The 12,677-nt window shown below is 60.0% G+C and overlaps 1 protein-coding gene across 1 annotated transcript in view; it reads right to left on the reverse strand.

Moving 5' to 3' along the window:
• Positions 1 to 12,677, reverse strand: part of ATP6V0D1 (ATPase H+ transporting V0 subunit d1) — a 38,431-nt gene continuing 25,754 nt past the window's right edge. The window contains exons 3-8 of the mRNA XM_028091417.2: positions 6,004 to 6,182; positions 4,560 to 4,639; positions 1,159 to 1,236; positions 855 to 1,031; positions 686 to 763; positions 1 to 585 (exon numbers count right to left, since the gene is read on the reverse strand). Coding sequence (XP_027947218.1) covers positions 424 to 585; positions 686 to 763; positions 855 to 1,031; positions 1,159 to 1,236; positions 4,560 to 4,639; positions 6,004 to 6,182 — 754 coding nt within the window. The 3' untranslated portion in view covers positions 1 to 423. The remainder of the gene's footprint in view (positions 586 to 685; positions 764 to 854; positions 1,032 to 1,158; positions 1,237 to 4,559; positions 4,640 to 6,003; positions 6,183 to 12,677) is intronic.

Genomic DNA, 12,677 nt, shown 5'->3' on the forward strand with positions numbered 1-12,677 from the left:
TTAGGCTTAGAGAGGGCAGTTTATTGTCTCAGGGGGCAGAGCTGAGGGACAGGGTTGCAGAGCTATGCCTCAAGGACACGTACTCTATCCTTCCCCTGGGCCAACCACAGAGGAAAGAGGAGGCTCACGCTGCCCCAGGGGTTCTCAGGGAAGTGACCACATGCTTCTCAGACATGTCAGTGGCTGTAAACATAGGGCTGAGGGGGCCTCCTTGGGGCGGGGGTAGGGGAGAGGGGGAATTGGTCCATCCTTGGTAGGGAGAGCAGGTGCCCAGCCCCTTTTCAGGCCCAAGAGCCATCTCAGAGAGGGTCAGGGAAACCGAAAGTCACTAAGACAACGTGCTACCCCCAGGGCACGCATGTGAACCATGGGCTGTCACAGCACACGTAGACACACACTTGTGGGCATCCTCGGGCCAGGGCACTAGAAGATGGGGATGTAGTTGTCGATCTTGGCGCGGTGGCGCTGGGCAATGCACTCGGCAATCCACACAATGTTGCGACACTCTTGCTCCTTGAGCTTCACAAAGGCGTAGAAGATACCAAAGTGGAACTGGTTCAGGAAGGCCAGCTTGTTCAGTTTCACCTACAGACAGAGGCAGGCGTGGTGTGCAGGTGTCCGTGACCGCAGAGTCAGGCCCAGGCCACCAACCCTCCCTACGATGAGCAGGGGAGCAACCCCTCACCTCATGCTCGAAGAATCGGTCCTCCAGGGTCTTGTCTCCAGGGTTGCTGCCTGCGCCCTCGAAGAGCAGCTTGTACTCCTGGCCCAGGGGAGGGATGGACAGCATGAGTGTGAGGTGGGGATGCAGATGCCTGTATGCCTGCCCATCATGCTGTAGCCAGGGCACTCACCGGGTAGTAGTCGGCCACACTCTTCACCTGCTCATAGTCATCAGCCCGAGCCAGCTGGGCCAGGCCCTCCGGGTAGAGCCTCCCGCAGTGCGGAAAGAGCTTGGCACGGTCCTCCTTGGACAGCTCTGTGTCGAACGAGTTGATGGTGATGATGAAGGCTCGTCGGTCGGCTTCAAACTGTGGGGCCGAGGCACAGGCACAGCGAGAGGGAGGTGGAAGGGGGCAGTTGCCAGTCAGCTGTCAGGGCCTCCCCCAAGCCCGGGCTACCAGGGACCGGCAGGTGGGAGGGTGGGCAGGCACTTACCTCCAGGATGGGGCACATGGCATCGGCCGTGGTCCCGCCCAGTAGAGTGCAGAACTTGTAGAAGGACTCCAGGTAGGCCTGTGCAGAGCAGGGGGCTTACTCAACCCAGGCAAGGAACTGGGGGACCTGCCTGGCCTCCTCCTCACAGTTCCCTCTTTCCCTCCCCAGTCCCCTGCATGGTGAGTCCAAACATCACACCCATGGACTGGCCAGGCAGCCCCCATGTCAGAGCCTCGGAAACATCCACAAATTCCAACTGTCAATCAGTTGGCCTGCTGTCTCTCGGCACCCAGGAGTGACAGAGCAATTTCTGGCCGACCATCTGCGTCATGGTGCACTGCCCCCTACACGCCCCTACACTGTCATCCCACAGGAGGCCAGGCTCAGAGGGGGCTCGGTCTGCCCCCAGCTGTTCTGCCTGCCTTTCTCCCAAACCTCCCCTCCTCAGCCTCAGCAAACCACGAGTTGATGGGCTTGGGGAAGGAAGGTGACTCCTGAGAGTTCACGGAGACAGCCCAGCCTGGGTGCCCTGGCCCCTCTTGGCACCCCACCTCACAGAACTCCTTCCATCCCTCAGGTAGCTCCCAGGCATCATGAAGCGGCAAGCAAATTGTCAGCCCCACTCCTGCTGAGGGATGGTTATTGCTTGCACAGACGTCAGCCCTGCAGTGCAATGGCTGGGCCCATGGGCTGTGGTGGGAACGAGCACATCCCGCCCGGACAAATTGGATCTGCTGGACATGAGGAAAGGACAGGTCAGCTCAGGCCCTAGTTCCCTGCCAGCACCCGTTCATAAAACCAACCAGGCACCTGTCAAGAGAGAGGGGATGGTCTTGCGGCGCCCCCCAGGGAGCTCCCTTCACTCAGATCCTCCTGGGTCCTTTCTGGTGGCCTGGTCACAGGAGCTCCACAGGCTAGAGATTATTCTTCAGGGTTGAGGGTCAGAGCTGGGAGGCGTGGAAAGCTTTCGGCACTGAGGTCTGCCCTCCAAGGTTCGGAGACCTTTCCACCCACCACTAGGTGATTTGGGCCCCAGGCTCTGCTGCCCCAAGGAGGTGAGATGAGACTCAAGAGTCCACAAGCACAGGCAGAGCCTGGCCAGCAGCACGGGGCAAGCCGGGCTCAGGAGGAGGCCTGTGGTGACCACTCGGGTCACAGGAAACAGAAGTCTAGAACACGTCAGGGCGCCAGAAACCTGGAAGGAGAGAGTGGACCCCAGCACAGCAGATCCCCAGGAATCAGAGGGCTTGAGTGGCAGAAACCAATCTGCCAATCCTACCATGCTTGGTGGTGATTTAGTTCCTCTAGGACTGTCCCCAGCCACTTTTCTCCCCACGGCCAGCCAAGCTGGCTGTGCCCAAATCTCCAGGCTTGCCCCGGTGGGGCCTGCAGCTCCAATCTGTGGGGAAGCCACCAGCCTTCCCCGAGCCTTACCAGTCCCTGGAGAGGCTGAGCCCAGGGTCGGGGGAGGTGGTGGGATAGGCCCAGACTCTCTTCAGGATGCTAGGGCAGCTGAAGAAACTGGCAAGACCCCAAAGGCCCAGGTACCAGGGTTACCTCCCCACCCCCACCCCATCCCCTGGAGCCTGCCAGCCCACGGCTGCTGCACCAGCTGCCTACAGTTCCCACCCACCAGGCGGTTGAGGGTCCGTCTAATCTCCAATCTGTGGCCACTGGGCTGGGACACTGCCTGACGAGCGGGCGGTCCTGGCATGGCGCCCTCAGCCTTGGATCCGTGTTTACGAGCTGGTGCCCGAGCAGCCCTCGCCAGTGACTCCAGCTAGAACCAGTCAGGCCCGGTGAGGGTGTGGGTGAGGCTGGGGGGACAGCCGCACCCCTCACCCAGTCTCAGGGCAGGGATCCCGGCAGCAGGCCAGTTGGGCGGGCGGGAGCACTCAGATGGTGTGCGCACGCACAGCCTCGGCTGACTGCCTGGCCTGCCTCCCTGTTAGCGGGGCAGATGAGAGCACGTGCTGTGCAAACAGGCTGAGCCAGGTGTGATCCAGGGCTGCCAGAGTCTAGCAAGTGGCTTCAGGCCACCCACCCTGCTTCTCTGAGCCCTCAGTTTCCTCATCTTACCAGTGTGGATACTGACGCCCCCCCTAGCTCCTAGGGCAGTCCTGAGGATTAAAGAAGTCGGCGATCTTCCTAGCTCAGTCTCACCTCTCCGCTCTGTCCTCCACATCGCAGCCAGAGGGGGCTTTCTGATGACACTCTGCCCTGCTGTGGCAAACCTTCACTGGCTGACCCCGTCCACAGGATACAGTCCAAACTCTGGCCTGGCACCGCAGGCCCTGGGTGACTTGATCCTGTGCCTGCCTCTTTTTCCAGACCTATGTCCTGCTGTCCATCTGAAACCTGCACTTCCACGGCAAACCGCTTGCCACTTGGCCCACGTTCCATGCTTGCTTCTGCATGTGCCTACACCACTGCAACCTATAAGCAGGCTCCTCACCTACCCCCAGAGCCTCCCTTGCACTCTAGCCCAGATTCCTGGAAGGAGACTGGAGGGCCTCAGCTCAGGCGGCGGCCCTCTGTTGGTCCCCTAGCTCCAACCCGGGCAGGAGAAGAACATCACTGTAAAGATCCGACCGACAGATGTTCTCAGGGTTAGGTCAGCAGGGCCCTTGGCCTGGGCTATCCTCAGCCCCCACTTCGGGGCCTGATCCACGTTCCTAGCTGCAGCCCATCAGGGGTCCTGGCACCACAGCTCAGTGCCTCACTACAGCCAGAGCCCAGTCTGTCCCAAACGTCCTTCACTGGTCCCTGGCCGGCCCCCTGCCTTGGCTCCCAGCCCTGCTCCTAGCCTCTCTGGGCCAGGGCAGTGCAGACCCATGAATCCCGTGCTCACTCTATCTCCAGGGGTCACCAACCTGTGCCATAGCCTAGGGGGAAGCAGAAGGTGGGTGGGGGATGCGGATGCTGGGACGTGACACTGGTTCTAGGCCTGGAAACCCGAGAAGGACATGGTGACCTGGCTACACCTGGCTGGGTCCCTCCCTCCACCATAACCGAGCACAGTGTTGCCTCTGCTCAAAGCCTGTCCCTGCTGGCAACAGTCCAGGTGGGGTAAACCTGAAAGCTTTGGCCTGGGTGGTGGCCCGTGACCCTCTTGGATGCAGGGGGGAGCGGCCATCCAGGAGCCAGCTCTGACAGGCCAAGCTGTGGGGCACCAGCCACTCCTGCTGATCTTATCAGGGCCTGCTGCAGGCAGCACGAGATGGAGAACCTGTTCCATGCAGCCTGCACCCATCGTGGGAGCCAGCAAGTCAATGGATAAGCCCCCAGGATAGGAGCCTGGTGCAGCTGCGTCTTGTCCCAGCACCCACCTAAACCACCAGCTCACCACACCAGGGGGCCCCTGCCTAGAGGCCAGCCCCCACCACGGGCAAGGGCATTACCTTGTAGAGCGTGTTGCGGATGATCTCGATGTTCATCTCATCAAGGTCCTGCTCTGAAATGCAGTCCTGGAAAAAGGCCGCTGGGGAAGAAAGACGTGGGGGTGAGGGTGGGTGACTGGATTCAGCCTAGGCCAGAATCCAGCTGCTGTTCAACCACCCCTGCAGGGCACAGAGGGCTCCTGCCACAAGGCCCGACTGCCTGGGGGTTGGGGGCCCCCTCAACCCCACCTGGGCAATTGCTTTAGAAGGGAAGAAGCAATACTCGGGGCCATGTGCACTGACCTGAGCTTCTCCTGCATCCCTGCTCCTAAAACTGATTTATAAAGAGGCGGCCAGCCATAACATGATCTAATCGCCTCTGGGGCAGACCCAAGCTCAGACCATGCCAAAGACAGACTTGCATAAGAGGCCATGACATCCTCCTTCCTTAAGGGGCAGCTGTGGATTTGGGGTCTGATGCCCACAGATCTGCAACCCCCGGGAGGGCCTGGGGCCCACACTTGGGAAACCAGCCTCCTTCTCTTTCAGACAAGGAATGAGCTGGCTGGGCATGGACCAGTGACCCAGAGGGCCACTGTTGGGCTGAAAGTGGAGGCCAGAGCAGGACAGAGCCCCCTCTCCTGACAGGGGCCCTCAAACTCACTGGTCTGTCTCTTCTTTAAAGATGGAGAAACTGAGAAGCCACAAACAGCCCAGAACCAGCTCAGAGTTACTGGGACAGTCTATGGCAGATATGCCCAGCAGGTAGCGCTCAGGCCTCTTAGTACAGAAACAAGGGCAGCTTGTAACCCAGTGGTTTAACCCTGGAGGCTTCCCGGAGGTGGTGCCCTGCGGACTAGGATTGGGGCTATGAGGGCACTAGCTGGCGACAGCCTTAGTGCCTTCTCCCCAGCCTCCAAGGCAGGCAGGAGCCAGCACTGCCTAGGTGGGGCCCTGCAGGAAGCTCCCAGTTCCCCTTCCTTTCTTGGCCTCTGACACGAACCCTGCATCCTGCCGGACACTGCCTGACCTGGCCCCTGGGACCTGCTCTGCGGAGGCTAGTGAAGCTATTTGCTTCCCTCTTCTGCCTCACAGGCAGCCAGCCACTCTGGCCCAGCTTGGGGCCACAATCGAGCACAGTTTGAGCTCCCAAGACTCTGAGGGACCCGGGCCTCTCCCCTCTACATGAGCTCCGCCCTCCTCCGCATCCTGAGAAATTGGCCAGTTTCACAAAGTTACATGCTCCGAGTCAGGCCCTGGGGGTAGCCTGCCTGGCCTAGCAAAAGCAACAGGAAAGGAGCAGAAGGCAGGGTGAGAGAATGAGAGGGAAGTCTACGGAAAGAGAAAGATAAGCAGCAGGGGGCAGGCCTCCCTTTCTGGCTCAGCATCACCCCCCAGGGGTCCCCACAGGAACCCCACATGGAGGCACTGCTCCCCACCTCCCCCCTCCGCCCCAGTGGCTCACCCAGGGGCGTGTCCACCAGAATGGCATTGTAGAGCTCGGCAGGTGTCTGCGCAATGTTCACAGCCTCCATCTGCTCAAAGCTGCCTAGCGGGTGGCACTTGGGCACAAGTTCGGCGATAGAGCGCTGGTGCAGCGTGCCCGTGATGAGCAGGATGACATTGTCAATCATGTAGCTGTAACTGCGAGAGGCATACAACAGCAGGGAAGCTGGTCAGGGAGAGGGGTCTGCAAGTCCTTGTCCAGCATTGTGCCCTGCCCCCACCCCGCACAGGTCCCCAGCCCCTCCATGGTGATGCCGCCTCGAGAATGCTGCGGGCCAGCACCATTGGCTCACCTCCCTGCCCAGGTGCACCCCTATATTCCAGCACCAGGAGTCCAGGACACACACGGACCCTCCCCTGGGGGTGTGGCACAGATTCACGCCCCCTTCAGTGGTTGGGAACAGGTAACTACCCCACAGTGTGAACAGTTCCAGCAGGGCACAAGGAGGGGGGGTGCAAGGCCAGCCTGGGGGATGAAAGAACTGGGAGATGAAAGTGTGTTCTGGGAAGGAAGAACAGTGTGTGCAAAGGCCTGGAGGCATTCATGAGTGCCCGCCGCATTCGAGGAACTGGGCACAGATCAGGGTTGCAGAGGGAGGGAACCAGGCCGGTGCAGCCAGCAGGCTGGGGCCTGGACACGGGTACTCCAGGCCAGGCTCAGGGCCCTGACTGCATTTTGAGTGCTAGGGATCCATGAGCAGGATGTAGGCAGGGAGTCCCACAGTCCCATTAGGGTCAATCTGGCTGCTGGGTGGGGAAGGCTGGGGGGGTGGGGGGTGGTTATCAGGGAGAGAAAAGGCTGAGGGGTAGAGTGGGGAGAGAGCAGAGAAGGAGGCAAGGCCAGAAGGAGCCAGTGGGAGGGCCCCTCTGAAGTAGGGCCCCAGGTCAGGCAGAGATGAAACAGGTAGATAGCTGCCCTCTGCAGCCCCGCTCCAAAGGCAGAGCACCGCCTCCTCCCCAGGGCCAGAGGCCGAGGCCAGGTATCCAGCCAGGAGGCCTGGAGGAGACCCAGAGGCCCGGAGGCGGAACTCAGGTCATCCCAGGCCGAGGCTCCCCTGGCTCTGCGCTCTGGAGAGCGCATGGGCAGCAGAGGGGGCTATGGAGCTGGGGAGGGTGGGGCGGCCCGCCGCAGACTTGGCAAGGGGCAAGCTCTGCCTCCGACCTTTAAGACAATGCCACAAAGGAGCTGAGGCAGAGCCGTGTAGTCGCCTATGTGGGCACTGGGTGAAAACGGGGGAAGGCCCCACGCACAGTCAGGTGGCAGTAACCACAACATTTCTCCAGCCTGTCACCAGTGATGAACTCGGGGAACAAGGGAGTGGATGAGGCCCCGGGGGGCGGGGTACCACTGAAGGGTCAGAGCCGGGGTGGAGGCTTCTGCCCTGAACAGCTACTGAGCACAGGCCTGGCCCTAGCTTTTCGGTGGCCCACAGGTAGGCCCCTGTCCTAGGAAGGCTGAAGCTGTCCACAGAAGACCCCTGGTGAGCAGTGGCCCTAAATACCAAGAGAAAAATGGGAAAGGGGTGGCCCAAGCCTCAAGTCAGAGCCCAGCCATGTGGGGAGCTCCCACAAGGCCCTCCAGGAAGGCGGCAGGAGGAAGAAGTCACAGCTCCTGTCCTGGCCTGACCCCCACTCCCCCTTCTTACTGCGCCCTCCCCCAGCTCCCACCCAGCCCAGCGCCCCGCTGCGACCTCTGCTCTCCTGGGCTTGGGGCCAGGCAGCTGCCCTCTCTCCGCCCCCAAACCGGCTGGGTCAGCGACAGGATGTGCACTGAAAAGAGACAGGCCCCCCCCTTCTGAAACTGAGGGCTTCAGGCGGGGCCCATTTGTAGCTGCAAGCCAAGAAGTCCAAATGGCCAGCCTTCTGCCCCTGACCTGACAGAGCTGGCAGAGGGACCTCAGAGAAAGCTCGCTAGAGCTCTGTGCCTTGGCCTCCAGCCCAAGCCTGCATCCCCTCCACCCCAGACAGCATCCCTCGTTCCCAATGCCTCCAGAATCTCCTGTAGCACAGTACCACAGGACTACATGTCACCTCCCGCAGCCCTCTACCTGCGCCCCATCCAGCCCCACTCCAGCCGTCCTGTTCCCCAAGACTGCCACAAAGACCCCCGCCCCCCCCGGAAGATGCTCTTCTAAACTCGCACAACCCTTTGGACAGGGACAGGGGGAAGAACATACTTCTTAGGCCTTTATTATCCTATTGATCCCAAAACCACCAGCATCAGCAACCCCACTGTCCAAAAAAGGAAGAAAGAGTACAGGCACTCGGCCCTGCCATGCCACTGGGCAGTTGAGCTCTATGTCCCCATTTCCAGGGTTCCCATGCCCCGGCACTACACTCCCCATCTAGCCTTGTCTTCTCAGAGGGATCCCCACAAGCCAGTTTTCTTTCTCTAAACCTCCCCACTCCTTGTGTCCACAACTCAGGGTATCTGTTTATGTTGGGGGTGGGCTGGGGTCAGGGTCCAGGGGAAGCGCTCGTACTCCTCAGGGTCCTGGTGGGGACTCAGGGGAGAGCCCTGCGGGAAGACTCTACCATCCCGGCTTCACTGTTTTCCCTCCAGTGGTGTGGAACAGGCCAGCTGTGATTCACGTTTCAGGCCTGAGAGCAGACGTGGGGGCCACTGGTAGCAGCCCCTAGCTACCCCCAGCCTCTCCTGCTAGAAGTCCTGGCTGGGCACCAAGGAAAATTCTGAGCCAATTAAGGGCCATTTCTGATCACATACCCCAGCCCCTTCCAGGGCCCCATTCTAACCCAGGCTAGGCCAGCCTTGGATAATCCTGTGCCAGGCCCTGCTCTTCCCTCTCCCTGAGTCAATGACAAGGTTGCTGCAGAAGCAGCCCCTGCTTTTCTCCCCGGCCCAGTGAGAGCCAGAATCGTCTTTCCTGGGAGAAAAGAGGCAGAGCAGGCCTGGCAGAGATGGTGCTGGCTGTTTGCTTCTCCCCCAAGGCCAAGGCCTTCAGCAGGCAGGGAAATCCTCCTCCTCCTCTTCGCCTGGCTTCAGCAGCTGCCTCCCTGCCCCCAGAAAGCCACTCCACCAGTCCTCCCCTCATTTGGCCTCAACAGGAGAAAATGAGGTTCCAGCTGGTCAGCATCTCCCTCCAGAGGAAGACAGCTGGGGAGTGGACAGGCGGCTGCCCGCCAGGCCAAAGAGGCCCTTGTGGGGTGGGGAGTAGGGAGTCTGTATTCCTCTGCCCAGAGGCCCTCCCTCACCCTGAGCCTATAAGACTCAGCTTGGGCCCACAGAAGTCTCGGGTTGGGGTTTAGGAAGCCCCTTCTTCCAAGAAGTCTTCAGAGCCCCTAGCCAAGCCTGGTCCCTCTGCTGCACCCTTTGGCGCCACCTGCTGGAGAAGCATGGCTTGCTTCCCTGTTCTCATCATCCTGGCCCTGGGGGCTGGCCTGGCACTGGTGAGGAGCCCCCAACGGCTAGGTACCTCTGCCTGTCTGTCCATCCTACAGCTCCCAGCAGAGGCTGCTCATAAACAGTATTTGTGCTCAATCACATCAGAGTCCTGCAGAGCCCTGCCCAGGGCAAAAAGTGTACAGAGATACCAAGTCGTGGCCTCAGCACACTACCTGTCAAGCCGCAGTCTCCCCTCTGCAAACAGGACAACCGAAATGCAGCCCACAGCAGAGCTAATGAGTCCCTGACCTTATCATCAAAATCCTGCCCCTCCTCCCCCTCCTCAGAGGCCCGGCTGGGTCTTCGCACTTGACCTAAGCCTTCTGGGTCTTGAAGAGCTCCTGTGAGCTCTCCCTCAGTCTCCGGAAAAGAGTCACTGCTAGCTCTCCCTCAAGGCCGGAGACAGGTCTAATGCAGACCCAGAAACCATGGCAGGTCTGGGGCGCCTGGGTGGCTCAGTCGTTAAGTGTCTGCCTTCGGCTCAGGTCATGATCGCAGGGTCCTGGGATCAAGCCCCACGTCAGGCTCCCTGCTTGGCGGGAAGCCTGCTTCTCCCTCTCCCACTCCCCCTGCTTGTGTTCCCTCTCTAGCTGTGTTTCTCTCTGTCAAATAAATAAATAAAACCTTAAAAAAAAACAAAAACAAAACAAAACCATGGCAGGTCTAGAGCCCCAGCTGTAGAGACCCTGCTGGGACCCAAAAACAGTGGTTGTAGAAAGAGAGAGCTAAAGGGCCAGGAGAGGGAGTAACCTGATAGAGAGTAACCTAAGGTAACCTGATGCCTCTGTGGCCCGTGGTGCAAAAAGTTCTGGGGAGAATGGCAGGTATGCTAAAAGGGCCACTGGGTACTGGAGGCCACTGTCCTGGGACAAAGCCTCCTTCCAGCTACCCACTCCAGCTGGTGGCACTGAGGTCCCTGGTACAGAAGAAAGATTGGACCTCACCTCTCCCAGATGGTGCCGCTTACCAGGCCCAAGTTCTGCCAACGGGTACCTGGCTGCTGCTCACGGGGGAAGGCACCCTCCAGGGAGGCTCACATCTAAAGACAAAGCCTCTGAGGCCCACCTGAAACTTCCCAGAGACCAGACTCACCTCCCACAAGCAACTGTCCCAGCTACCCTTTCAGGCCTACTCTCCTCTGGGAAGCCATCACGGAATGGCCCAGACCAAGATGCCCCTCCCAATGCCAAAAGACCCTAATAGAGGCTCCATCCCAAGTCTCAAAGCAAGTTAATGGCTAGGCCCAGAGAGGACCCTTGGTATAGTGACATATTACGTTTATCGCCACAAAATTGAGCTAAATCGTTTCAAGACCACATGACTGATGACAGCCTACTTCACTACTATTCTCACTTGCTCAAGGCCTGTCTGCCCCCACACAAGACAGCTGCCTCTGCTCTCGCCACCCATTTTCCTGAGCAGCCTCTCTAACCCCACCTGATCCTGGAGTCCTCTTCATGCCGGGACGCCTCCTGTGACCCTGGCTCTGTTTGTAGCAGCTGCCCACAGGCCTCTGCAGGAGCTGTCTACACCACCACCGGCACCCACATCCCACTGCATTCACACGCCCCTCCCTCCTGGCGCCGGGCCTAGCCCAGAGCTGATACTGGTCATGTGTGTTAGCCAAAGGGATCTACAAAACCATGGGACACTGTCTTTCACCAGGGGAGGGCAGAAAAGGCCTTGACCTCCTTCTTTTTGCACACCTTCAGTGACAAGGAACCCATCACCTCCTGGGGAATCCTGTTCCCGCCACTCTGAGGGATGGAGCCAAGTTGATCTCTCATGGTGGTCCCAACCTCCACCCCCGTGGGGCCAGCTTTGTCTGTGGACAGTGATGGCACGGTTCCTTCAAGTAGTCACACTCAGGATGGAGCCACTAGCAGACGCCTCCCCTCCCTGAGGTAACCACACTCTCCTCTCTGGTTACATTCCTCTGGACATCCCTAGGATTGGAGGCTCCATGATCCAGCTGCTCAGGACATGTACGTTTCCCTCAGGCCAGAAGCCCCCCTCCTCTAATTCTTCCTGTAAACACCCTTCCCCTCAGCCACACAGCCACCTCCTCAGAGAAGCCAGGTGTGAGTTCCCTGTCTCGGGGAGCTGCCCTGGACGGGCCCTGGCCCTGACAGAAGGGATCCCCTCTTTCTGCAACACTGTGGGATGACCCAGAAAGGAGGAAGAGGAGGAGGTGGAGTGGAGGAGAAGAGCAGACAGGGAGGCAGGAGTGAAATGGCAGACATGCTGTGGGCGGGAGGGTGAGAGGGCTGTGGCTCCTGATGAGGCCTGGAAATCTTGCCGCATAAAGGTCAGCGGTGACCTTGGTCAGGGCCTTGTGGTGAGTGATGGGAGGGCTGGGAGCAGACTGGGGACGCGAAGGATGGGCAGGGCTGGGGCAGGGGTGAGAGAACAGATAGTGCATGTAAAATCGTAGGCCCCAGGAGGTGGGTTTTTAACGTGTGAGAGATCTGCGCTGTTCAGATGCTGATGGGAAGAACCTGGAAGGGGAAGGTGGCTGTACAGACAGGTGAGTACAGGTGAGTGGCCAGTCAGGGTCCAGGGAGTGGGGCTCGGGACTCTGGCAGAAGGACCCAAGAGAAGAGGGAGCCTCTGCCTTCGGATCGGGGTTGGGGACACAGATGCAGTGCTGGGAGGTGACTGGTTTCTAGTCTCTCCATGGAGGAGGAAGGTGGGCCATCTGCCCAGGGAGAAGGCTGGGGGCAGGAGGGGAGTGGTGTGCAAGATGGTGAGGTGCTCTCCCAACCTTGGCGGGGGGCTGCGGGGTGCTGGGTAGGGAGGGCAAGCGGCCGGCCCGGCAAAGACAAGCCGAGGCCAGCTGTGATGGTGAGCAGCACGTCTAGCAGCAGGGATCACCGCCCAAGGCCGGCTTCCCCAGCTTTGCTCCAGGCTGTAGAGGTGGGGGAGGGCGCCTCCAGGCCGGAGGCTGCTGGGATTCCTCCAGGGCTGGGGGGCTGCCAGCCAGGGCGGGACCAAAAGACGGGCAGCCAACAGAGCTGCGGATGCTGGCAGAAGAGTGCTCAAATGATGGACCAGGGAACCTCAGCTGGGGAGGGAAGAAAATGAAGACAGAAGGGGCAGCAGGGGAGGAAGCAAGGCCCAGTGTCCTGCTGAGTCCGGAACCCACGTCCCGCAAGGGACTGAGAGTGGGCTGGAGGGCCTGAAGACTGTGGGTGGGTTGGGGGGGAGGCTGACTCAGCGATTTTGGGGTG

Source organism: Eumetopias jubatus, unplaced genomic scaffold (assembly GCF_037043125.1).
Source record: "Eumetopias jubatus isolate StellerSeaLion01/CBP00866 unplaced genomic scaffold, mEumJub1_p1.0 scaffold_10, whole genome shotgun sequence".
NCBI classification, from domain to species: Eukaryota; Metazoa; Chordata; class Mammalia; order Carnivora; family Otariidae; genus Eumetopias; species Eumetopias jubatus.